Raw genomic sequence first — 26,747 nt, forward strand, 5'->3', positions numbered from 1 at the left:
CATAAGTACTGCAAACTAGCACAACAAGCATCTTATCGCTTAAACTAAACCTAACTCTGTGGAGTTTAGGGTTGTGGTTTCTTATGCACTATTTTTCTCAGGATGATAAAGTTCTCCAAGAAGCCGGGAAGAACCCACCATTTGAAAATCTTTTAACCAAATGGAAGAGATTCTTCTGTTAGTCAGAGAAATGGATAGGACCTCAAGCACTCAGAAGCATCATACGTTCTGAAATATCTATGTAAACTGTTACATACAAGTCTGGTCTACTCTTCCATCAAAGCCCACTTGCCCGTTATCTCTGCTTGTTTACCCCACATTCCACTGCTTATCCAGATCTGAGGTAGAGTTATTCTTTAAAGAGGTCCTGCATCTTAGACCAATTAAAGTCCATTACTCCTACCTGAGACCTCAGCTTTAGATGGAGAAACTTACCTTGCCGCCTTTTGAACTGGCAACATCAGCAAACCTCAAATTTTGTACTGGGGAATGACGACTATCCTCCTCCTGGCCCTGTCTTCAGCTAGGAAAGTTTCAGAGCTTCAGGAACCTATGGCCACTCCTCTCTCTTATTTTTCAGAAAGACAAGAGTACCATCAGGACTGTTCATTCGTTTATGCTTAGAATAGTGAATGAGTTTTCTTTCAAACAGGCCATAAATCTATCTATCTTCTTTTCCAATCCACAGAATCTGGTGAGAAGGATACTGGATTCTCTGGACATTCACAGACACTTAAGATGCTTTTTGGACAAAGCGAAATCCATTTGAAAATCTGAATGTACTGTTGCTTTCTTTCATAGACTCTAAGTTGGGCCAACTGGTATCCAAGCAAACCATTGCAAGCTGGATCTCCAAGACCATCTCTCCAAGTGGCTAGTCCTTGTCCTTATGCTCTTGAGCTCACTGTACCTGAGCAGTAGCATCCTGTGGAGCTTTCTACAAAGGAGTGGATTGCCGGTTCTATTCTGGAGGCTGCCACCTGGTCATGTGTACACAATTTCACTGAACACTGCGGGAAAGATGCCTTTTCAAGGTCTAGAGCTGCCTTCGCTAGGGCAGCCTTGTCTCACCTCTTATAGTTTTACTGCTTTTTAACCAACCTCCCTTACTTTCCCTTTAGCTCCAGGAATCGCCCATGTGTTAGGAATACTACAAAAGTGATTTCAGTCAGGACATAGTACTGTTGTGTAAGAACTTAACATAACAGTAGGTTGCAGTATTCCTTCCCCTCTGTACTTTTTAACATCTCATTACTCAACTTTTCTCCCTCCATTTGTATCCCATGGGAAACACCATAGAACTGAGGGGGCTTTCTTACCACTTCTTAGTGTGCCCCTCCTAGCTGACCAGTCTTCTATCTTGGGGTGGGGGGGGGGGGTCTTCAGGCCACTGGCTTGACAAATAGTCTGAGGATTTATACTTGTACGTCCACTTATATTCTTCTTTGCTTGCAAGCTGAGGTCACACGTTGGATGTACGATCTTGGGAAGGTAAAATTTTAGTACCCTAGTCAGATGGGCAGGGTGATGACCTATTTGTTAGTAGTGCTGCAACAGTAATCAGTAGTACATCTGCTGCTACTAAGTTCTTACACAACTGTACTTCCACAAAGTTTCAGATCAGGACACGATTTCAGCCAAAGAGTTCTTGAGGATGGAAGGTTTCATGGCATCATTTATAGTGGTGGTTCTCCTAGCTAGACTTCATAATGAGAAAACTGCAGTGGTACATGAAAAGATGGCTTGTGCCAGTGTCACCATTCCCTGCCAATTCCATAACCTTCCTCCTCTGCATCAGGAGGGCGCTCCAGTGGTAACTGCAAGCCATCAAGACCAACCAAGGTGTCTCCTCCTGACTGGAGATTGCTTATTGATGCACCACATCACAGTGCTGCTGTTCTCATGAGAAGTGTCCAAAGCCAACCAGTGCTTTTTGGACTGCTATCATCCCTTTGACATTGATGTGTTTTTGAAGGACTCTAGTTTCCCCGAGTGCCCTGGGCATACTCTCCCCATAGTCAGTCTCCTGCATACCAGGTCTGAAGCATCCTTTATTAGGAATTAGGTGCCCAAATTGTAAGACTGAGTGCATTCTTGTTTGTCACTGTGCAACATTGCTGTGGTATTGAATGTTCCTATGAGCAAAGGCCCTGATGAACCTTTATAGCATTGACATTGTGATGCTATAGTGGAGGGTGCTTGCAGGATTCTGGGGGAAGGTGAAAGTCTGTGGTTTTGAGACTGGCTGTGAGCTTCTACAAGGCAAGAATTCATAAGGGTTATTACAGCAGCTGTAAAGCTACTCAAGCACCTAAGTTTATGGCAAGTGCTTAAGACAACTGTACTTTGTTTGGGTTTGTTATGGCTGCTTTTGTTTTTTTTTAATTTGGAAATGCTAACATTTGAGAGTTCTCCATACCCTTGAACTCTTCAAGCACATTTTAGATAGATAAATAGTATAGTTCGCATCAGTTTGTAATGCATATATATGAATTGTTTGAATGTAAGTTGTATCTTTTTAAGGAGTGAAACTAGATATAATTAATGACACCAATCAAACAATTAACTAATATACAAGACAGTATTTAAATCTGTTGCAGAAACAGTTGTGTGTATTCTGAAGAAGTTCGAACGAACGAAACCTAGGTCAATAAAGGACTTTTCGTTGTGGAACGTTGTGGTGGTTTATTCGTTTTGGTTACAGTTTGCCTTGCTGTGAGGTTATAGTTCGTTTTCTGCTTTTTTCATCTCCTTATTGGCGTTGCCTCCGTCTCGCTTTCCTAATCGAGGTTTGTTGTTTGTATTGGTTACATTTTAGATGTTCTTCATGTTTCACTGTTGCAGTAATCACCTGTGGGTTATCCCTGCTGTGGTAGCCCTCGGCTGACCCGAATACCAGATTCATTGTTTTTGTGCGCCGGCTGCTGTCGCCTGTAGTCTGACGTCAGGTTATCAGTATTATAAAGCAAGGCAGCCAACGTCATTACATCAGTCTTTCTTGCCGTGGAGCCTGTAGCAGAAGCAGTTCGCACGAGTGCCAGTCGGTCGCTACCAGAAGTTGAATTTCAGCAGAAGACATCTAAAGGTAAGTACCCCATTGGGGACCCTTCTTTCTTGCTCTAACTGATGTCCGAAAAAGTTAATTGTTTCACCTGTGGAAAACAGATCCCACACAGAGACTTTGTTTAGGCCCAGACCACGATGTCCCTCGTTGCAGGTTCTGTGCCCTGTTTAATGCGGGAACCATTCGCCGTAGAGCTCTTTTTGTAGACAATTATTTTCGTATTCAGTCTTCGAATTCCGTTATGGCGTCCGTCAGCCAACAGTCTGTCGACATTCCGAAAAAACATAAAGATAGAGACAGGCCACACAAGGTTAAGCCTTCAGACAACGCTAGCACTAAGCAAGTCGTCAGTTCAATGGAATTCAGTGAGGCACTTTTGCAGCCCCTGATGCCCGACTCGCTTTTAACGCAGGCTTCTGCCGAGACCCTTTCAGTGCCGCAGAAATCCACTTTGTCTTCCGAGCCTTTGTCTGTCTCTGCCTCAGTTGGGTCCTGAGCTGTGACATAGGCACCGGCTTCCGAGGAGGCCTTTCGCACTATTGCTTCTAGACAAAAAACGATGTTTTCTCATCCGACTACCTTTTCTCAGAGACAGACACGTTCTCTCGGGCCTCGAAACCAGACCAGTCCTAGGAAATCTGCTTCTAGCCACCATCTTGCTACTGCTCCCCCACCCCAATCTCAAATGCTTGAAGTGGCAGAGGATCTCATCTCCCTTATCCGAGGTACTCAGGCCCCCACTCCAAAAAGGTATAGGCATCCTTTTCCAGAAGTTATGATAGACCAAGAGTTTGAGGAATCTGATTATTCTGCTGTTGAAGAGGAACAACATCCCTTAACTGTTTACGAGGATTCAGATGCAGAGGAATCCATCCCCTCTGGCTCCCCTCCAGAGGACCTCTCCTTTGGGGAAACCCTTCACTCCTTCAGGGAACATTTTCAGTGGGAATCTCAAGACTTCCCACAGTCAAAGAAATGACTTGGAGAGTTTTTGGACCTGCCGGAGTACAGACCCCTGGCCATCCCACCTATTTTGGAAGTGGTGGATGATGATTTCCATGAATCTGGTTTAGTCCCTGATGCTCTGCCTCCTACTCCAACCGAACCCAACAGGTACTATAGAGTACCGGATTCTCACAAATACTTGTAACAGGCACCCTGCTGCAGACCCTGAGGTCATTACACAGGGACCCAAAGGACCTAAGACTAGTTCTGCCAAGAATCCTCTTTCTTCTGACAAAGACTCCAGAGCTCTGGACAGATGGGGTAAGAAAGTATGCACTTCTGCAACCTTAGCTATCAGAGCACTCAATTGTCAGTTCCATATGTTAAAATATCAACAACACACTTTGGAACAAGTAAAACAGAAGATTGCTACCTCTCCTGACGGTGCCACCTCAAAAGAGCTGGCAGATTTACTACACTTTGCTAGTTAAGTGGCCACCCACTCATTACAATGTGGATATGATGCCCTAGAATCCTCTAGCAGGGCAGCAGTGACAGGATCTATTATTAGAAGACATGCATGGCTGACGGAACAACCTCTCCGTGATCTTGTCAAGTCTAAACTTATTGATGTACTCCTAGATAGGTAACGCCTGTTTGCAGAAAAAGCAGAAGAGGTGCTTAAAAAGATGGAAGACGATGCAAAATCTTTGCAAACAGATTTCTTTCAAGTTCAACCACCCAGATTCAGCAGGAACTTCCCCTCTAAGCACTGGGCCTTCCCTGCACCCAGCAGAGAGGGCCAAGGTAAGCCCCGCAGGGACAGGACATCCAGGCCCCTATCCCAGGGCCAGCAAAGAAGCAACAATGGACCACTTCTGCCACTAAGGCAGGGAGTTCTAAGCCAAGTTTCTATGGCAGGCACTCACAATGACTTTCCCTCCCCACTCTGCCCTCCTTTCACTCATCAAAAACTAGGAGGAAGGCTCACCCTCTTCAAGGACAATTGGGTCTCTATAACCAAGGACCAATGGGTATTAAAAATCATATCTCAGGGATACAGATTCACCTTCTGCAAACTCCCTATTCCAAGAGGGTACCCAGATTTCCCCCCAAACCAGTGGGCAGAGGCATTAAAACAGGTCAAAACACGAATATCCCAGGGGGCAGTAGAACCTGTCCCTCCAGATCAAACAGGAAAAGGTTAAAACTCCAGACTATTCCTTGTTCCCAGAAAAGAGGGCACTTGGCGCCCCATCCTGGATCTATCCAAACTGAACACCTCCTTGGCGGTCCCCAGATTCAAAATGCAGCTCTTACAGCAGCTCCTGCCTATGCTCGCACAAAATGCCTGGCTTGTGACACTAGACCTAAAAGATGCCTGCCTCCATATCCCCATCAGGGAATCGTGCAGAAAATGTGTGCGCTTCAGAGCAAGCAGTCAACACTTTCAGTTCTCTGTACTGCCCCTTGGCTTATCTACTGCTCCCAGAGTATTCACCAAATGCTTGGCCCTGGCTATAACATTCTGCAGACAGAGAAATATACAGATTTACCCTTACCTGGACGACTGCCTTATTCAGGTGGACAGCAAATAAAAGTTGCTCCAGGACCTTCTCTTTGTCAAATCACTCCTAATTTCCCTATGGCTCACCATCAACGAGAAAAAAATCAAAGCAAATCCCACCAGGAAAATTGTTTTCCTGGGAGTTGTGCTAAACACAGCAACCCAAATGTCCTTCCTATCACCAGAAAAGCAGAGCTTCCTGCCTCTCTACTTCACCCAACTGGCTTCTAAAAGTCACCTCACTGTGAGGAAGTTCCTGCAAGCCCTGGGATACATGGCATTTTGCATCCTTCTCATCCTGATAGATATTGTGTAAATTAAAACGCTTTTCCCCAATTTACTGTATGTACAGTGAAAGGAAATGTGCAAGGCCAAACAGCAGTTTTCAAAATAATATGGCTTGCTTTGCAAGAACGGTTATTTCTTGTACATGTTCAGATTAGATATTATTAACATATATCTGTGGGCTTTACTGTAAAGGCATCCTGTTATAGGAAAAAAAGGAAGTTCACACCAATAAGAACGCTGAAGCCCACAAACTCCCAAAAGGTGATGAAAACCACACAATTACAAACCCCAACAAAAACTGAATGGCTTGAAAAGTTTCCTTTTAATGTCAATGGCCACAGTCTCGATAAGAGTTAAGCGCTTTCACCCACTGAATGTGGGCTTCATCAGAACATCTAAAAAAACTTAGCTACACTTCTAAATACTACATTTTGGGCCAACTGAACACTGAAAATTCCTTAAAGTGATCAGTGCACTAAAAATATAAAAAGTGTATGAAATGTACTATATATTCTTATATGCATATACTATGTCATAATCTAAAATAAATGTTAAAAATTAAAACAATTACAAATATAATAAATATTATGCAAGGATACATTAAAAATACAAAAGTGTAATTGCATTGAACATCCTATAAATCTATCCTAAAATGTACATAACTGAAATACTCCTATCTGTGTATTTTCTTTCCTTGTATTACCTCGTGTAATGAATTACTTTATTGTTGTTAATATAACATTACATGAAGATACTACTTAATACAATATACTATAAAGTTGTTTGTAATTAACTAAGGTACTTGTGTTTAAAAATTAAATCTACTACTACTCTGTGTGCTGTAACTGTTTCCTAACTAATATAGGTTTAATGGGTATGTGGTCATTGAGACCCGGTGGTGTCGAAGCATCAGTAAATATTTGCCACCAGACCTCTTTATAACCTAAAGTAGCCTTATAGTTACCCCCTCTAGGATCCATCTTAATGTTCTCCAAAATGGCAAATTTGAAAAAAAAAATGGTTGCCCCCACACTTTTCTATATGTCTATAAAGAGCATTATTAATGTCTTTTTTTCAGGATACTACATTGGTTCATAGGTAGGTACTAGGCTATCGGCCCTGGGGCCTATACAAGCCCAGCCAAAAAGTTACCCTGGCTTTTGCCACCCAAGAAAATTATTTTCTTGTGCCACTGTCGAGCAGAGCCACAGAGGTGATCCCCGGGGTGAATTTCCTATTTCCCATTCAGTCATCAAGATTGTTCTTGGAGTGCTAATGAGGAGCTTTGTTTGATATAGATAGGTAGTTTATTCCAGAGTGTAGGAAGTCTCTGGGACAGGAGTCTATCCCTCCGGCATGTTCTGTTTGTTTTGGTGACCAGGTTTAGGTCCCTAGAGCGTGTAGCTCGGAGGGATTGGGATTTCTTTAAGTGGCGCATGTCCAACAGCTCTGGGTTTGACATAGCTTTGTATGTTAGGCAGAGATCACCTCTGAGTAGGCGATATGCGATGGAGTAAAGCTGGAGTTTTTTGAGACTGTCTGCATAGGGCATCTATTTGAGGCTGGTAATCCTCTTTGTGAGGTATTTCTGCGGCCTTTCTAGTTGTTGTAGATGTCTTGTGAGGTACATACCAAAAGGGGCGTTGTACTCTATAATGGGTCTAATGAGTGATGAGTAGAGGGGAACAATGACCTCTCTTTTTCTGGATGAGAAACCTTTTGTGATGAGGTGTACCACGTAGAAGGATTTCCTGACTACTGTGGCGATGTGATTATCAAAGGAGAGATTGCTGTCCACCTGTGTCCCAAAGTCTCTTATCACACTTTCGGTGTTGAGTATACTACCGCCTATGTTGTAGTTCATGGGTACAGAGTTTTTACCAAAGGGGATGACAGTGCACTTTTTGGCATTGAGCTTCAGGCCATGGCTTTGACACCAGGCATCTGTCTCAGTGAGGCCCTTTTGTAGGATGTCCACATCGTTCGGAATTTCGATTATGGCTCCTAGTTTGCAGTAATCTGCGAACTTCATTAGCCAAAGACCTTCTGTGTTAGCCTGTACTTCAGAGAAGTAGATACCAAACAGGAGAGGACCTAGGACTGAACCCTGTGGTACTCCACTTGTCACTGGTCTGAAGTTGGATTTGGAGTCTGCTACTTTCACAGTGTGGGTTCTGTCAGTGAGCCAGTTGGCAACCCATCTTGTGACATAGGGATTTATACCTAGTTTAGTGAGTTTATCTATAATTCCAGAGTTGGGGGATGGTATCGAAAGCCTTGGCATGATCTAGATAGGCTGTGTGAACCACCTTACCCTTGTCTATGGCTTTGGTGACTGCTTCAGAGAAGTCTGTCAGGTTTAGGAGACATGATCTGCCTTTTACAAACCCGAACTGGGTGGGGTCCAGAGTTTGGAGATTACCAATGTCTTTATAAGTTCCATGATGATACGTTCCATGGCCTTGCAGACCAGGCTCGTCAGGCTAATGGGGTGGTAGTTCCCAGGGTCCGTGGTGGCTCCTCCCTTGTGGAGTGAGATAACCGATGCTGTGCGCTATTCAGCAGGCACAAAGCCTGAGGTGAGGCTATGATTGAACATGGTACTTAGGTGGGGTGCAAGTTTGTTCTGTAGTTCATGTAGAACGCAGCCTGGGATGTTGTCAAGTCCCATGAATGCTGTGTTCCTGGCTTTGGAGAGTGTGGTTTTTACGTGTGCAGCCGTGATTACAGGAACTTTGCATTCTTCTGGTATAGAGATGGGCTCTTTAGGGGGTGAGTGGGGGGGGGGGGTAAAGTTAGCGCCGAATCTGTCTGCCAGGATGTTGGTAATATCAGTTGGGTCTGTATATTTAGTGCCATTATGCTGTAACTCAGAGCAGATCTGAGTGTTGCCATTGGGATTCTTGACATAGCTATAGAATGCTTTGTGGTCATCTTTAGAATCAGTGGCAATTTTGTTTTCATAACTAGCTGTGGAGGATTTTATCAGGGATCGCAGCTTCTTACTGAGGCTGACCAGGGAGCTCCTCCACTCGTGGGATTTTATTCTCTCTTGCAAGGCCTTTAAGGCCCCTGAGCCAGTGGTAAACATTACTCAAACCGCTGAATCACTTACAAATGCCTTCTACCAGCACCTACAGGACTGCATGGATCAGGCAATCCCAAACAAAACTAAGACTCTCTGTACCAAAGGCAAGCATCCAGTCTGGTGGACCCCAGCCATAAACAAGCTCTACAACAAAAGGAGGAAGCTACTACAAGATAGAGCAAAATCCTTGAAAGGTAAGACACCTTTGATCATTATAAGTAAAAAACTAAGAGCTCTCATAAAACCATCCAAGGCAAATTTTGAGAGAAAAATCGCCAAGGACTCTAAAGACAATCATAAGGCCTTCTTTAGCTATGTTAGAAACCTAGGAGGAAACTCCCAGATATGCTCAGAATTAGTTCAAAATGATGTGAAAATTACTGAACCTACACACGTTGCTAACATACTGGCTGACAGGTTCAGTGCAAACTTCTCCCCCGCCCAAAAGGAGAGATATCTATTCCAGAGGATTGTAGCCCCCCAAACATCCCCAACGCCCAGGTGAGAACTGCCCTCACTAAGGCAAAAAACACAGCATCCCTGGGACCGAATGGTGTCCCCGGCTGTGTGCTTCATGAACTCAACGAGGAATTAAACCCACAGTTAGGACAGCTGTTTAATCTTAGCCTCACCTCAGGATACGTACCCAAGGAGTGGCACACGGCGACTGTGGTCCCACTTCATAAGGGCGGTGCCTCCACAGACCCTGGAAATTACCGCCCCATTAGCTTGACAAGCCTTATCTGCAAAGCCATGGAGAGGATCATAATGGAACTCATAAATAAAGACATAGGGAACTTGCAGACTTTGGATCCAACCCAGTTTGGCTTTGTCAAAGGCAGATCCTGCCTCTTAAACTTGGTTGACTTTTTGAGACAGTCACCAAGGCCATTGATGAGGAAAGGCAGTCCATACAGCCTACCTCGACCTGGCAAAGGCCTTGACACAATACCCCACTCAGGTATCATCGAAAAACTCATCAGCTTGAATGTAAACCCATACATCACAAGATGGGTTGCAAACTGGCTAAGTGACAGAACCCACAGGGTCAGAGTTGCTGGAGCCATGTCAGACTCAAAGCCTGTCACAAGTGGTGTCCCACAGGGCTCAGTCCTGGGTCCACTCTTGTTCGGCATCTACTTTTCTGAAGTACAAGCAAACACAGGAGGGTTATGGCTGACAAAGTTTGCAGATGACTGCAAACTGGGCGCCATAGTCGAAAACACATCTGACACAGATATCCTCCAGAAGGGCCTCACAGAAACGGATAACTGGTGCCAGAGCCATGGCCTGAAGTTAAACGCCAAAAATGCATAGTCATACCCTTTGGGAAAAACAAGGTTACCCCTAGCTACCATATAGGTGGCAATCCACTGAGCACAGAAAAAGTCATCCGGGATCTGGGGACCCAAGTTGACAGTAGCCTTTCGTTTGACACTCATGTTGCTAAAGTAGTTAGGAAAACCTTCTATATCGCCCACCTGATCATGAAGGGATTCACATCTAGATCAAGGGAGGTCATCGTCCCCCTGTACTCATCACTCATTAGACCTATGATTGAGTACAATGCCCGTTCGAATGTATCTGACCAGACACCTGCTGCAGCTTGAAAGGCCCCAAAAGTTCCTCACCAAAAGGATAAAGGGTCTCAAAAATATGTCTTATGCTGCCCGACTGAAAGAACTCCAGCTCTATTCAGTCTCATACCGCTTGCTCAGAGGTGACCTGTGCCTGACATATAAGGCCATGTCAAACCCAGATTTGATGAATATGCTTCACTTCAAAAAACTAGATCCCTCAGAACCACAAGAATGGGAGACTTATACCTTGACACGGTTATAAATAGAACGTGCTGGAGGGACAGATTCATCACCCAGAGACTCCCTATGCTGTGGAACAAAATCCCGGTACATGTGAGGCAGAGCACCTCGCTGGCCTTGTTCAAGAGGAATCTTGACCAATGGATGGGAGATCGCAGATATACCCCAGGGATTACTTCAGTGTCACTGCTTGACAGAGGCACAGAAAAATGATAGGCATAGTTTTTATTCAAACTAAAGGGGTGGCGAAAGCCACATAACTATGGGCTAGGCTTATAAATGCCCTTGGGCAGATAGCCTAGTATGAACCTATGAACCTAAAAGTTTCTTCCTTCTGTTGTACAGTTTGTTTATGGCAGGGGACCACCAGATTTATTTTTTGGAGGATAGCGTCTTGGTTCTGTTTGGGCTAGCACGATACATGCACTCATGTAAGTGCGTATAAAGTGCAATTGTGTAGGATTATGTAGGTGATTGTAAATCCGTTTTTTAAAACTTCTCTGTTTTCCCTATATAGTACCCTGTACATACCATACATTTAGCCATATAATTCACAAGTTTGGAGTTACAGCTACCTTGTCGAAATTTAATTCTAGTTTTATTAATATTGTCCAATATAATCCCTTCTTCCTCCATTATTGCTTGACATTGATTACAACATCCACATTTTTTGGTATGTTTTTTCCTGTTGTCTGGGTCTTTTCCTACTATCCCTTGTTCCAAATACATTTTGATATTCCGACCCGTTTTAAACACAAATAAGGGCTTAAGACCTACTATGTCCACTATCTCCTGATCAGCTAACAAAATATTCCAGTTGTTAGTCATTATGCTCTTGACCTTATTAACATGAGGACCAAATTCAAGAATGCATGCTCGATAGAATTAATCAGTAGTGATATTCCCCTGTTCTACTCTAGATGACACCATAGTCTTCCTATTTACTCCTAATAATGGGAGGTACTTGTGTCCCCATTCCTTAATAATGTATTTCCTAACATCAGCCATCATTTTCTTACAATACCCCCTTTCTTCAAACAAGCCTGTTATGAAGTCTATCTCTTTTATCATATCTGCATATACAGATGTCATTCTGGCCGCTCTGATACATTGTCCTTTGTAAATATTATACAATTTCTTTGGGTGATTACTGGTGTATTCTAAACACCCATTGGAGAATGTATTTTTTTTGTACATACGGGATTTGAAACCCTTATCTCCATTAGAAATGTAAGTGTCCAAATATGCTACACCATCGCTATTGCTAGCATGCGTGAACCTATGATACTCACTGCTATGGTCCAAAGAATCAATAAAAGTTTTTTAAGCATTCTGGACTTCCATCCCAAAGGATGTAGATGTCATCCAGAAACCGAGAATAATGTCTGATGTGTTTAAAGAATACACTTTTAAAGACTACTTTTAAAGATTTCTTGACATTAATTGTGAGTTTGATAAATTAAACCAGGACAAAGCAAATGAGCAACATCGATTTACTGTACCCGAGGGAACGCTGAGAGATTATATTTACACCTTGGGTAAAAAAATGAATTTGATTAACTGTCTTAAATTAGACAACGCATATTTGAACAAATGCTTAACCTTAAAAATTGTTCCCATGGGTTTGCGTTTTTTTTAAGTATCCTATGGGAGTGGTTATAACTGAAGGAAACAAAAATGAATTTAATCAATTTTTAGACCAGCGTGGGTTTAACTATATAAAAATGTTGATCAAATTTAAGGATGAAAAACTTTGTTTTATAATGAATGAAGTTGAACAGATTAATCAAATGATTGTAAATAATTTAGTATTCACACAATGGGAGAAAATATATGTTAAACAGTTTGATATAGCTGAAAAGAAAACACAAAAAATATAAAAGAAAAAGAGTAAAAAGATTAAAAGGGATGTAGAGCAGTACAGTAATGACACGGTTTACAATTGGAATATGAATAAATGTGACAGCAACAAGTTTAAACCATTTATTGTTAGGAAAAACTACAAGGACAGCAACATCCCTGATGAGGTGGTAGACGCACATTATCAAGACAACAGATTACATTTTCAGAGGGACTGGAAACAGGAACATACAGACTGGAAAAAGAAGGAAACTGGAGGGAACACAACCCTCATCAGACATACGGCCGACACAAGGATCATGTTTGGTGGAAGGGAGATGTGAGACGTTGATAGAAGAGGTACAATATGGGGTCCTAACAAGCGATCATATAGTATGTGGCCCTGGTATTGTTCGTGATGGGATTATATATAGTTACAACAACTTTAAAATCTATAATTACACCAGTTTAACATTAGAAACTGCACACTTTGACCTTTTGTCTAAAGGTATGAAGTATATTCCCATCACCTGCTTTCATTTGGTTGACTGTCTTAGTGAGATCAAATTATTTTTGAGGAAAATTAATTTGGCAATTTTCTACAAGGACGGGGACAACATCAATGAACATAAATCTAGTAGCATCAGTTTACTCAAAAAGAAAAGTACATTTGTCCCTCCTGTGTATCCTAGTGTAGCCGTATATGACAAACTTGTGACTAAGGAGATATACAAACTTCAGAATAAGTTGAGGGCTAAAAAACAGGCTAGTAATTTAACTAATGATGAGGTTAGTACACTCAAGAACCTCAGAGAAGATCTTAATATCTGGGTTATGAAGCCGGAAAAGGGGGGGGGGGGGTATTTATGATGCCATGGAATACACCACCAAAATGTATGAGATTTTACAACAGTCAGGCAACTATGAAACAGTTTATCAATGAAATTAATATTGCATATAATTGTATAGATAAGTATATTGAAGAATTTTTGATAGACAATAGAATCACAGTAGACATTTACAATTTTATAAAGGTAGAATATCCTAAACTAGCCACTTTGGTGGGCATTCCCAAAGTGCATAAAAACATTAATAACCCACCCTTCCGTCCTATCATCTCAGGTAGTTTTTCCAAAACATGCCCCTTTGGCGCAGTAGTGGATACATGGTTAAAACACACGTATGAGAAAATTCCACACATGGTGAAAGGACTCTTGGGACTTTCTCATGAGTTTTCCCACCAGCTCATGGAAAGAAGGGTTAATATACGTCACCATCGATATGGATCTGTTTTCATGCATCCCTAAGCAGGAAGGTTTGGATGCATTTTGCAATAGCATTAGAAAATATGCTAACTTGGATTGGGACAAGGTGCGTTTGATTTTAGAATGTATGTATATTGCGCTTGACCACAACTACATATATTATGGGGGTGACCATTATAGACAAACCAGGGAGGTAGCAATGGGGGCAGCTTGTGCTCCCATGTTTGCCAACCTGGTCATGTTGGACTGTGAAGAGTCCATAGTCTTTAAAAGTGCATTCTTTAAACACGTCAGACATTATTCTCGGTTTCTGGACGACATCTACATCCTTTGGGATGGAAGTCCAGAATGCTTAAAAACTTTTACTGAATCTTTGAACCATAGCAGTGAGTATCTTAGGTTCACGCATGCTAGCAATAGCGACAGTATAGCATATTTGGACACTTACATTTCTAATGGAGATAAGGGTTTCAAATCCTGTATTTACAGAAAAAAATACGTTCTCCAATGGGTATTTAGTATACACCAGTAATCACCCAAAGAAATTGTTGTATAATATTTACAAAGGACATGTATCAGAGTGGCCAGAATGACATCTGTATATGCAGATATGATAGAAGAGATAGACTTCATAACAGGCTTTTTTAAAGAAAGGGGGTATTGTAAGAAAATAATGGCTGATGTTAGGAAATACATTATTAAGGAATGGGGACACAAGCACCCCCCATTATTAGGAGTAAATAGGAAGACTCTGGTGTCATCTAGAGTAGAACAGGGGAATGTCACTACTGATTCATTCTAATGAGCATGCATTAGGTTCATAGGTTGGTACTAGGCTATCAGCCCTATGGCCTATACAAGCCTAGCCATAACAATTCCCTGGCTATTTCTTCCCACACTATTTACTTCTCTGGACCCCTGTCTAGCAGGGCGACTGACGTGAAACCCGGGGTGAATTTCCTTTCTCCCATCCAATCATCAAGGTTCCTTTTGAAGAGGACCAAAGAGGCACTCTGCTTGACATGTATGGGCAATCTATTTCAGAGTCTGGGGAGTCTCTGGGTCAGGAACCTATCCCTCCAGCATGTTTTGTTTATTGTGATGACAAGGTTTAGATCCCTGGAGCGTGTGGCTCTGAAGGATTGGGATTTCTTTAAGTGTAGCATGTCCAACAGCTCTGGGTTTGACATGGCCTTGTATGTTAAGCAGAGATCGCCTCTGAGTAGACGATATGCGACTGAGTATAGCTGGAGTTTTTTAAGGCGGTCAGCGTAGGGCATCTGCTTTAGGCCTGTGATTCTTTTAGTGAGGTATTTCTGTGGCCTTACCAGTTGTTGCAGATGTCTTGAGAGGTACATACCAAACGGGGCATTGTATTCTATAATGGGTCTAATGAGGGATGAGTACAGTGGGATAATGACCTCCTTTTTTCTGTATGAAAAGCCCTTAGTGATGAGGTGTTCCAACATAGAAGGATTTCCTGACTGTTGTGGCGATGTGGTTATCAAAGGTGAGACCACTGTCTACCTGTGTCCCTAAGTCTCATCAAACTTTCGGTGTTTAGTGTACTGCCACCTATATGGTAATTCACGGATGCACGTTTTTTCCCAAAGGGGATAACTATACATTTCTTGGCATTGAGCTTGAGCCCATGGCTCTGGCACCAAGCATCTGTTTCTGTAAGGCCCTTTTGTAGAGTATCCACATCATTTGGGGATTCAGTAATGGCTCCCAGTTTGCAATCATCTGCAAACTTTGTTATCCAGAGTCCCTTAGTGTTGGCCTGTACTTCAGAGAAGTAGATGCCAAACAAGAGCGGTCCCAGGACTGAACCCTGAGGTACTCCACTTGTCACTTTTCTGGAGCTGGATTTGGAGTTGGCTACTTTTACAGTGTGGGTTCTATCAGTAAGCCAGTTAGCAACCCATTGGGTGACGTAGGGATTAATGCCCAGCTTATTAAGTTTATCTATGATTCCAGAGTGGGGGATTGTGTCAAAGGCCTTGGCAAGGTCTAGATAGGCTGTGTGGACCACCTTACCCTTGGCTCTGGACACTGATTCGAGTCAAGTTCAGGAGACAAGGTCGGCCCTTCACGAACCCAAACTGGATGGGGTCCAGTGTTTGAAGGTTGACAATGTCTTTGTTTATAAGTTCCATGATAATATGCTCCATGGCCTTGCAGGTAAGGCTTGTCAGACTGATGGGATGGTAGTTTCCGGGATCCCCCCTTGTGAAGTGGGATAACTGTAGCTGTGCGCCACTCAGTGGGCATGAAACCTGAGGAGTGAGGCTATGATTAAACATGACACTTAGGTGAGGTGCCAGTCCATATTGTAGTCCATGTAGTACACAGCCCAGGATGTCATCTGGTCCCATGGATGCTGTATTCTTAGCTTTGGAGAGTGCGTTTACCTGTGTGGCTGTTCTTCCGGTATTGAGATGGGCCATTTAGGGGGTGAGAGGGGGGTGAAGTTGGCACTGAATCGATCTGCCAGGATATTGGCAATATCCTTGGGATCAGTATATTTAATGCCATTCTGTTTTAGCTCAGAGCAGATCTGAGCATTGCCATTTAGATTCTTGACATAGTTATAGAATGCCTTGTTGTTGTCTTTGGAATCTTTGGCAATTTTATTTTCGTAACTAGCTTCCGAGGATTTTATGAGGGATCTCAGTTTCTTACTGAGGCTGGTAAGGAAGTTTTTTGCTTCCTGGGATTTTCCTCTTTTCTGCAACAGTTTCTTCCTTTTGTTGTATAGTTTGTTTATGGCAGGGGACCACCAGATTGGCTTCCTTTTTTTGGATGAGAGCATCTTGGTTCTATTTGGGATGGCACGATTTATGCATGAGTGGATGTGCTCGTACAGTGCCTTAGTGTAGGATTCAGCAGTCGAACATTCAGCTCCCGTCTGCATGGGTGTCATGAAGTTTATCACTTCTGACTTGAGTAGCATGAAGTTGGCTTTGGAGAAGTTTTTTATGGAGGTTTCCTTACTGGGGGGTAGGGGTGGGATGTGGATGTTAAGGGCGATTAGCTTATGGTCAGACGTGACTAACGAGGGGGTGACCATAGGTATGGAGCATCGATTTCCCATGTTGGTAATGACCAGGTCTAGGATATTGGAGCCCTTGGTTGGGACTATGGATTAGTTGATCCAGGGCATTGGAATTTATGAATTCCAAGAACCGTTGGGCAAAGGTGCTGGTACATGTGTAGCTTTCCCAGTTAATGGCAGGGTAGTTAAAATCACCCAGTAATAGGGTGTTTGGTTCTATCTTAGTATTTTCCAGTATGTTTAGAAAGGTGTAGTGAGAATCTTGGGGTATGGTCGGGGATCTGCAGCAAGCTACAATTTGGATTGCAGTCTTACCTAGTGTTAGTTGCACCTGGAGAATTTCAGACGCATTGTGTTGGGCAGCTTGCCTGGTGGTGTGAATATCCTTGGTGAATATTGACACTCCTCCACCTTTAGTGTTTCGGTCCTGCTTTGGTGGCCGAAAAGTGTGGTAAGAGTTGTAGCCTGGTATTGCATTGGTGCTCTCTGGAGCCTTGAACCAGGTCTCAGTTACTGCACAGATATCGATGTTCTCCATTTTTAGGAGTGCCTCGAGAGAGTGCATTTTGAGGTTTAGACTTCTAGCATTGAGTAGCATTACCTTCAGATTTTGCATGCTTGTACCTGTTACGGTGGTGGTTTTGTTCTTTGAACTTTGCCTAAAAAAGGCACCAGAGGGGTGGCAAGAGCCTTAATCAGTAACCTGAATCCCAGAGACGACAGGTGCAGACCATCTCTGGCAAAGCATCGTGGTCTGTCAATCATGTCGTCCCAGGCAGACAGATACTGGATCCCCTTTGAATGACACCAGAAGCTTAGCCAATTGTTGAAGTCAATATCATTTTGTCCTTATATTGTGGTATCATTCTGGGCGAAGGCAGGATGCTAGTCAGGGCTAGGGTCATACCTGCCTGGGCCACATGATCCGAGAGCTCTTCCATGTCTCTCTTCATGTAGTCCAGCAAGGTACATCTCAAGTCATTCACTCCAACATGGACAATGACAGAGTCATATTTGTACTTGTTGTGGAGTGACTTGAGTGCATGCGTTGTGGCGGATCCTGGCACCCGACAGACAGCTGACTGTAATTTTCTCCTTGTTCAACCTGGTGAGAGGGACATCAGTGTGCCGGACTATAGAGTCACCCATGACTAAAGTGTTAGGTACATTGTCTTGCCTTAGGGGCTGTTGCTGGGTGGCACACAGGTGTTTTGAACTATGTGACACTTTGGTTGTGATTGGTGTTTGCGTTTCAGCTTCAGAGGTCCTTGTTGCTTGGGCAGGTTACAGTTAAGGGCCTCTGCATATGTGAATTTAGTGTTGCTATATGTGGGTGTTGGTGGTGTGGGTTTAGAAAGGGCTATGTGTTGCTTAAGGTGTAGTGTGGGTGTTAACCTTCTCCTCTTGACTGTCTAGCACAATCTTGGGTGGAGAGAGCTTTGCTTCCATTTTGGCTATGTAAGTGCATCTCTCACAGGTTGTAGTGTTGGGTGGTAGGAGGAGAGTGTTGTCTGTGTACATGAGGCAATTGCTGCATTGCCCCAGTATGCCCAGATTCACCAGGTGGACAGGAGAAATCACCGGAAGCTGACCCTTGGACATGCCTGGGTTGATGCTTTTTTTTTTTTTTTTTTTTTTTTGTAAAGTACAGGAGCTGTTTTCCCTTACCTTAGCAATGTACTTTGCAGTTATAGGCTGTTTAGTGCCTACTATTAATTTCTCCTTATTAACAAGGAGAGCTGAGTGCTTGTATCAGTTTAAGGCTTCCTAGTGCTTTCCAGCAGGTATTAGAAAAAGTGCTAGTCAAAGGGATGCTTAAAAGTAAGATGAAAAAAAATGCACACTGCAGTGTGCACTAGAGAAGGTAGACGTGAAAGTAGGTAACTTAAGTTTTACCTGTTTAAAAAGTTAAGGTTTAGTGGAGAGTTATTATTTTTAAATCAGCAATGTGGGTTGAAAGGGGTGGTCACTTTTGTATTCTGGTACTATGGAATACAGTAGGATGGCCAATAAATTTAAATAGTTGAAGGGGGAGGGGTTTTTGATTTAGTGATTACTCACACAAGCCACTGAAAGTAGAGAGGAAATGAGATATATGGTCAGATTAACATAAGAGGCAGGCAACTAGAAAGACAGTGGTATTTAACAAGACAACTATGACTGGGTGGGAGGGCAAGGAAAGAAATTCTGCCTGACTCAGAAGAGAGAGAGAGCTGCGGTCTCTTTTGAAGTTTTAATATGCTGTTAAAGCAGAATGCAGGTAAAACACAAGGTAAAGAAAACAAACTACAGTATTTAAAGTATACAAAATACAAAAAATAAAAGCAAACTAACCTTTCCTTCACAGCAAAGTGTAGCAGAGTCTGAATGAGCCTTTCTGGTAAAGCTCAGAAATGTTTTATTTTACCCCTTAAATAGAAGGTTTAATTCCTAGCTCCACCCCTCAGTTAACAAATGATTAACCTTAAGTGACCTCTTCTATCGTATGAATGAGTCCTTAATTGATCAGTTCTAATGTCTAACATTCTTGAATTTGGTCGTCATGTTAACAAGGTCAAGAGCATAATGACTAACAATTGGAATATTTTGTTAGCTGATCAGGAGATAGTGGACATAGTAGGTCCTAAGCCCTTATTTGTGTTTAAAACGGGTTGGAATATCAAAATGTATTTGGAACAAGGGATAGTAGGATTTTGTCCGATTTGGTGAAGTTTCAGCCAGAAACTAGTAGTCCATTGGTCGATTTTGGAATATAGCTCACAAGCTTCAGCCCCCTGCTATAAAACAAAACTGTACTGCTGATCTAACCAGCATATCCTATAACTGAAAGTTCTGAAAGTTCATCTCTACTTGATTCCTATCTCAGATCTGTAAAGCCTAACGCCTCCTACACTTTACTCCTACAGTACTCTGCACCTTAGCCATAGATAGTACCCCACCAGCCCCAACACACACTTCCCCGGAGTCCTTTGTCCTTTGAAAGTTTTACTACTTCTAGTTTGTCGGGGATCAGTTGCTGCTGTCCTCTCCTTGCTAACTGGTGAACCTAGAAAATTGAGAATTGTTACAATATTGCCATGTATGTACAACAAGAAAAACACAAAAAAGACCCGGACAACAGGAAAAAACATACCAAAAAATATGTGGATGTTGTAATCAATGTCAAGCAATAATGGAGGACGAAGGGATTATATTGGACAATATTAATAAAACTAGAATTAAATTTCGACAAGGTAGCTGCAACTCCAAACTTGTGATTTATATGGCTAAATGTATGGTATATACAGGGTACTATATAGGGAAAACTGAGAGAAGTTTTAAAAACACGGATTTACGATCACCTATGTATTGTCTGGAAAAAAAGACATTAATGCTCTTTATAGGCATATAGAAAGGTGTGGGGACAACCATGTTTTCAAATTTGCCATTTTGGAGAACATTAAGATAGATCCTAGAGGGGGTAACTATAAGGCTACTTTAGGTTATAAAGAGGCCTGGTGGCAAATATTTACTGATGCTTCGACACCACTGGATCTCAATGACCACATACCCATTAAACCTATATTAGTTAGGAAACAGTTACAGCACACAAAGTAGAGTGTTAGTAGGTGTAATTTTTAAACACAAGTACCTTAGTTAATTACAAACAACTTTATTAGTATATTGTGTTAAGTAGTATCTTCATGTAGTGTTATATTAACAAGGATAAAGTAATTCATACATGAGGTAATACAAGGAAAGAAAATACACAGATATGAGTATTTCAGTTATGTACGTTTTAGGATAGATTTATAGGATGTTCAATGCAATTACACTTTTGTGTTTTGTATGTATCATTGCGTAATATTTATTATGTTTGTAATTGTTTTAATTTTTAACATTTATTTTAGATTCACGTAGTATATGCATATAAGAACAATATGTAGTGTATTTCATACACTGTTCATATTTTTAGTGCACTTGTCACTTTAAGGAATTTTCAGTGTTCAGTTGGCGTCAAAATGTAGTATTTAAAAGTGTAGCTAAGTTTTTTAGATGTTCTGATGAAGCCCACATTCAGTGGGTGAAAGCGCTTAACTGTTTTATCGAGACTGTGGACATTGACATTAAAAGGAAACTTTTTTCAAGCCATTCAGTTTTTGCTGGTGTTTGTAATTGTGTGGTTTCATCACCTTTTGGGAGTTTGTGGACTTCAGCGTTCTTATTGGTGTGTACTTAAAGGAAGTTGACTTTCTTGGCTTTCAGATGCAGAAATAAATGAAATGCAGACAGGTCAAGTGACGCAAAGATGACGTGGAGAGACTTTTGTGAAGTCTTCAGATACAGCGAGGACCAAAAAAGGGAATGAAATAACCATGGACTTTTTCATGATACAGACAGAAACCAGAAGAACAAGTCACAAGGACAATAAAAATAACATTGGTTGAAAAGAGTATATAAACTGGACAGCAAGTTTTCACTTAGTAGTGACGTTTATACTTGAGTGCATCAGTATCTTCATTTGTCTAGCTGTGTTATAATAGAATTGAAATAGCTCTGATAGAATTAACGGTTTGGCAAGAATTTGTTCTGAGACAAATAAAGAATAACAGATACAGTAGTATGGAGTTTGTCTGGTCTACTTTTTGGACATTTTCTTCACATCCCTCTTGCCAAGGTTCACATGAGAAAAATTCAGTGGTACTCAAAGAACATTTGTTGTCCATAGAGACTACAATCCCACCAATCCCTTGCATAAGGGCCAAACTTCTCTGGTGGGCAGAAGCCTTTGTGATGAACAAGGGTCTTCCCTTTATCCTCTGCCCTTCCAGCCAGACCGTCGCCACCGAAGCCTCCGTCATAGCTTGGGGCGCTCACCTAGCAGGCAGGTGTACCCAAGGCCTTTGGAATGCCCAGCAACTTCATTTGCACATCAACCAGAAAGAAATGATGGCAGTGCAAAAGGCTCTGACTTTTTTCCAACCCCAGCTCAGGCCAGGGGTCCTCCTTATAAAAACAGACACCACAGTAATGTGGTACATCAACAAACGGGGCACCCAATCTTAGCCCCTGTGCTGGTTAGCCATGAGTCTGTGGCTTACAGCCACCTCCATGGGGCTACACCTAATTGCCCAATACTTACCAGGGATCAACAACACACTGGCAGACCACCTAAACAGAAACTTACTGGACCCCCATGAATGGCAGCTCCACAGAGAAATCTTTCTGCAAATCACCCAGCAGTGGGGGACCCCAGAAGTGGACCTCTTTGCCTCGCACCTCAACCACCAGCTGCACAAGTTTTGTACCAGGGAGCATCACCTTTTTAGCATGGAAGGCAGATGCCTTGACCTTCCACTGGAGCACCCTCTTTATGTACGTATACCCTTCTCTGCCCCTTATTCCCAAGGTTCTGGTCAAAATAAGAGAGGAGAGACCAAAGGCCATCCTCATTGCTCCAGATTGGCCCAGACAGCATTGGTACACCGTACTACGCAGGCTGACCTTACAGCCCCCAAAGTTGCTTCCCCTGAGGTCAGACCTCTTGACCCAGGAGAGGGGGAAGGTACTGCACCCCGACCTACAGACTCTCAAACTTTCAGCACGGCTTATATACTAAAAACTATCAAGGAGTCCCTGTTAAGCAAACAGGTCTTGGACATCATCACAGAGGCCAGAAAATCCTGCACAAGAAAATCCTATGCAGGAAAGTGGAAAAGATTCTGCTCCTGGAAACAGTCAAAAGGGAGCAGTACCTCCCAACCTTTCACCCTCTCATCCTGGATTACTTAGCAGAGTTGCTCAATAGTGGCCTCTCCTTCTATTCTGTTAAAATCCATGCCACTGCCATCTCTGCCCATTATGATTCAGACCCACCCCTCTTCTCTCATCCTTTGATTAAGCAATCCCTCAGAGGGGCTTCTAATATCAGGCCTACCAGAAAGCCTCCACCACCACCCTGGGACCTGAATTGTGTGTTAGAGAAGCTAACCTTACCTCCTTTCCAACCTGCCACTTCAACAGATTTGAAATACCTCTCTTAGAAGACTGCCTTCCTACTAGCTATCACCTCAGCCCGAAGGGTCTTGGAACTTCAAACCCTCATGGCTGTCAAGCCCTTCATAATTTTCCATGCAGATAGTTTCCCCTGAGAATTAACCCCTCCTTTATGCCCAAGGTGGTATCTGATGTGACTCTTGACCAGGCCATACACCTTCCCACCGTCTTTCCCAACCATCAGAACAAGGGGGAAAGAATTCTTCACTCCCTAGACGTGCACAGACAACTCGGATACTATCTGGACTGTACTAAGCCATTCAGAATAACAGACCAGCTTCTTGTAAACTTTGCCTCAGGGGCAGAAGGGAATCCCATCTCCAAACAAACCATTTCTAAATGGACTTCACACTGTATCCTTCTTTGCTACAGACTGCATGGGAAAGCCATCCCTAAGTCTATCCGTGCACACTCCACTAGGGCATCCTCCACTTCCACTACTTTTCTCAGAGGAGTACCTACCAGGGACATCGTGGATGCGGCCACCTGGACCTCTGTCCTTACCTTTACAAAGCATTACCACCTACCTCTGTTTTCTAAGTCTAGGGCAGGGTTTGCCTCTGCCACTCTGCAGGGCCTTCTGACCCATACCTAGGACTCAGTCTGTCCTTCCACCCTTTTCCTCAGCTTTGGGAATCCTACCACAGGTGATGACTGCAACAGTGAAACACAAAGAACATAGTACAGTTGTGTACACTTAACATAAATGTAGATGTTCGAATGTATTTACTGTTGTAGTCTGGTTTCCCTCTCTCCATCCCCCATTTTACATTTTCACCTAGTGGACAAAAGCTTCCCAATGTGACTTTTAGCCACCAGGACCACTTCTCTCCTTTCCCTTGTGCTTCTTATGGGTTAGGGCAAGAAAAAATGATGTAATGACATCGACTGCATTGCTTTATAGTACTGACGACCTGATGTCAGACTACAGACTACAGCAGCTGGCGCACAAAAAACACTGACTCTGGTACACAGGTGATGACTGCAACAGTGAATACACTCGGACATCTACATTTATGGTAAGTGTACACAACTGTACTTTTTGTGCACTGCAGAAAATCATTTCTCATCTGCTTGGATTTTATTTTATTTATTGATATCACACCTTAGCCTTACAGGGAAAGCATATGTGGTCAAAAAAATAATGCTGACCCCATTTGTAGCTGAAGTGCAGGAAAAATGATCTAAACAGCCAAGGAAGCAGATTGTTAAAGGACAGAAATGGGATTCTGTCATTAAATGCTGAAGTTCTCTGTCTCCCCCCTTTTTTATTGTCCCTGCTATGAACAAACGACAACACAACATTTAAAATATTTTAAATTGACTGTTTCTCTCCACTAGAATAGTACCTTACTGTACTGTGGTGGTTTCACTTTCAAACAAAATTGTATCCCACCCTGAAAAAGTCCCCAATTCATTGATGTCATCAAGACCACTAAATACAGGTAGTTTTCTGGCCAATTCCCTCCCCAAACTGACATCATCATGACTGTCCTAAAAACCCACCCATGCTGTGATTTCACAGCTCCCTGGTCCTTCCCCTACCTATACAGAAAGTAAAGGCCAGAACAAGGAAACAGTATACGAGTCAAGTCTCCTATTGCGAGCTGCCAATCACAGCAGAGAACTTCTCAAATTACCCTTAGCTCTTTGACAGCTAGGGAAGTTAGGTGTGAAGGGGGATGGGAGATGAGTCAAAGTAGTACAAATCAGGCTTCACAAAAAAAAAACTGCCATTTAGCCATTCTGAAAAGAAGTAGCAATAAGAAGCACTTTGAAAGTCTGCTCTCTAGCATTTGCACTGTTTGTAGTTTAAGTAGTCATTGAACATGAAATGTTACACTGCTATCTTTCAGTCAGTTTTAAGTATGCATGTATCTGTGCAGTGACAGGAGCTTTAGGAAGAAAGAGGGCCTGTGTGATGTGACTTTTTACAGACAAGCAGTGCATTGTGGGATACCTAGAGGCAATCTAAATAAGAATTACTTCAAGATGCCAGACCCCATGTGGTCAGACTCAGAAATTACGTATAAAAATATTTAAGAAAACTGTAAATAGTCCCAGGGTGGTGTTAAAATGTAGGAAACACCAAACCATGATGAAATAAACATGTTTTTTTTTAGTCTGTGGGTGCTGTTCCCCTTTAAATTGTGTAGTATGTTCTGATCTAGTGCATACACGCTGGCAGTGAATAACTGTTTTATCTTTTTCTGAGTCTTGTTTTGAATTATTATTTGGAGTACCTTTATAACAATAATAAATTTTATCTTTCAGGAACACCAATGATATCTGTACCAATGGGCATCATGGCTCCTGCCCCAGCTGTAAGTACTGGTGTACAGTTTCATTGTCCTAAAATGGTTGAGGTGTTTTCAGGCTTAAAAGTAAGAGTTTGTGCTAAAATTTCTTTATTTATTTATTTTATGTTAAAGTATGTGTGTTTGCATTACTAATTCACAGTTTAATATTGCTGACTGAAGAGGGTCCATCCCTATTTCAGTATGTTTATGTTGCTTTAGTGTTGAATTTCAATTAACTGAGTGTATAGAATTATATTAAATAAGTGGCATTCAATTGGAGTGCTTCATTTGTCTTGTGCTGTACATTAAAACCAGAATTTTTTTATTAAGTAGTAGGTGTGAATTCATATTAACTACGGTGGATACTGTTTTCTATAATCAAGCTTTGTTTGTAATTAAAGGGGAAAGCCAAATTAATTTTATGTAAATTTCAGTTGTAATTGTACTATTGCTGCACTAAAAGACCTATTTTTTTTCCAGAGGAGCTTTATTTCCAAACATCCAGACATAATTAATCAGTGAGGTTTATAACACGCAGTCTGTTACACAAATAATTTTCTATGTATAGTACAAAATGTCTTTACTGACAACTCACATTATACACCTCCATTTTTTATTGCCAGGTCTTAACTTTTCATTCATCTTGCTTTATTGAAAGTTGCTTTCCATGTTATATTTTACATTCATAGAAATCCAAATACTGTATATATTTAAGCAAGAAAGTTCAGTACTGTGTCTGCGTATGTGGTTATACAATCAGGTTGCTGTGTTTGGCTGGGAAAGGGCTAAGAAGAATTTGATAATGGGGGGGGGGGGCTGTTACTGTGTGGTATAAGAATGGAGAAAAGCTTGGTAGCCAGATTAGATTTTTTTTGTGCGAGTAGTTTCTCAGATGAATCAAAAATGTGAAGTGGATGATTGTCTCAGAACATGAGAATCAGGGGGGTGAAGGGGGTGTGGACTACTGGGTGGAAACTGGGTAAGGCTCTTCAACCACCAAGAAACTAATTTAATTTATAAAGATGTCATTAAAACCAAAGTTGACCTATTGGGTCGTTCACTTGGAAATGGGAGATGTTACTGAATTGTGAAACTGCCTAGAAGATGGTCAAAAGATGCATACCATCAAAATGTGCAGCTTTATCCAGAATTTTTGGTTGCGAGAGTTTACTCAGGTGATTTTATACCCCACTGTATTAGTGATATTTTTCCAGAGTAAAAAGTAGCTGGAGTTTACGATTTGAGTCTAGGATTGATTAGATTCATGGACTTCCAAGAAGGCTGGCTGTGCATAGATGAGCAAGTTGGTTAGAGCTCTCCTAGTGTGAAAACCGAAACTTTAGAAATGACTATCAAAAATTATTTAGTTGGGTAAAATTCAGTTTCTGGGTTAGTCACTACACTGTCTGGGTGTCAGCAAAGAAGTTGCCTGGAGAAGGTAAGAGAAAATCCAATAAGAAAATAAGAAAAAATTCAA

General features: G+C 42.0%; 1 protein-coding gene across 4 annotated transcripts in view; it reads left to right on the forward strand.

The window, feature by feature from the left end:
- The window catches only part of RBM25 (RNA binding motif protein 25), a 1,759,384-nt gene that overhangs the window by 403,284 nt on the left and 1,329,353 nt on the right, over positions 1–26,747 (forward strand). For 2 of the 4 annotated variants that reach the window (XM_044074670.1, XM_044074671.1), the window contains exon 3: positions 25,245–25,354. In XM_044074670.1, the coding sequence (XP_043930605.1) occupies positions 25,245–25,354 (110 nt within the window). The remainder of the gene's footprint in view (positions 1–25,244; positions 25,355–26,747) is intronic. The other 2 variants (XM_044074673.1, XM_044074672.1) reach the window with 1 other exon arrangement.

This window comes from Protopterus annectens, chromosome 6.part0, assembly GCF_019279795.1.
Source record: "Protopterus annectens isolate FY-2018-M chromosome 6.part0, PAN1.0, whole genome shotgun sequence".
NCBI lineage: Eukaryota > Metazoa > Chordata > Ceratodontiformes > Protopteridae > Protopterus > Protopterus annectens.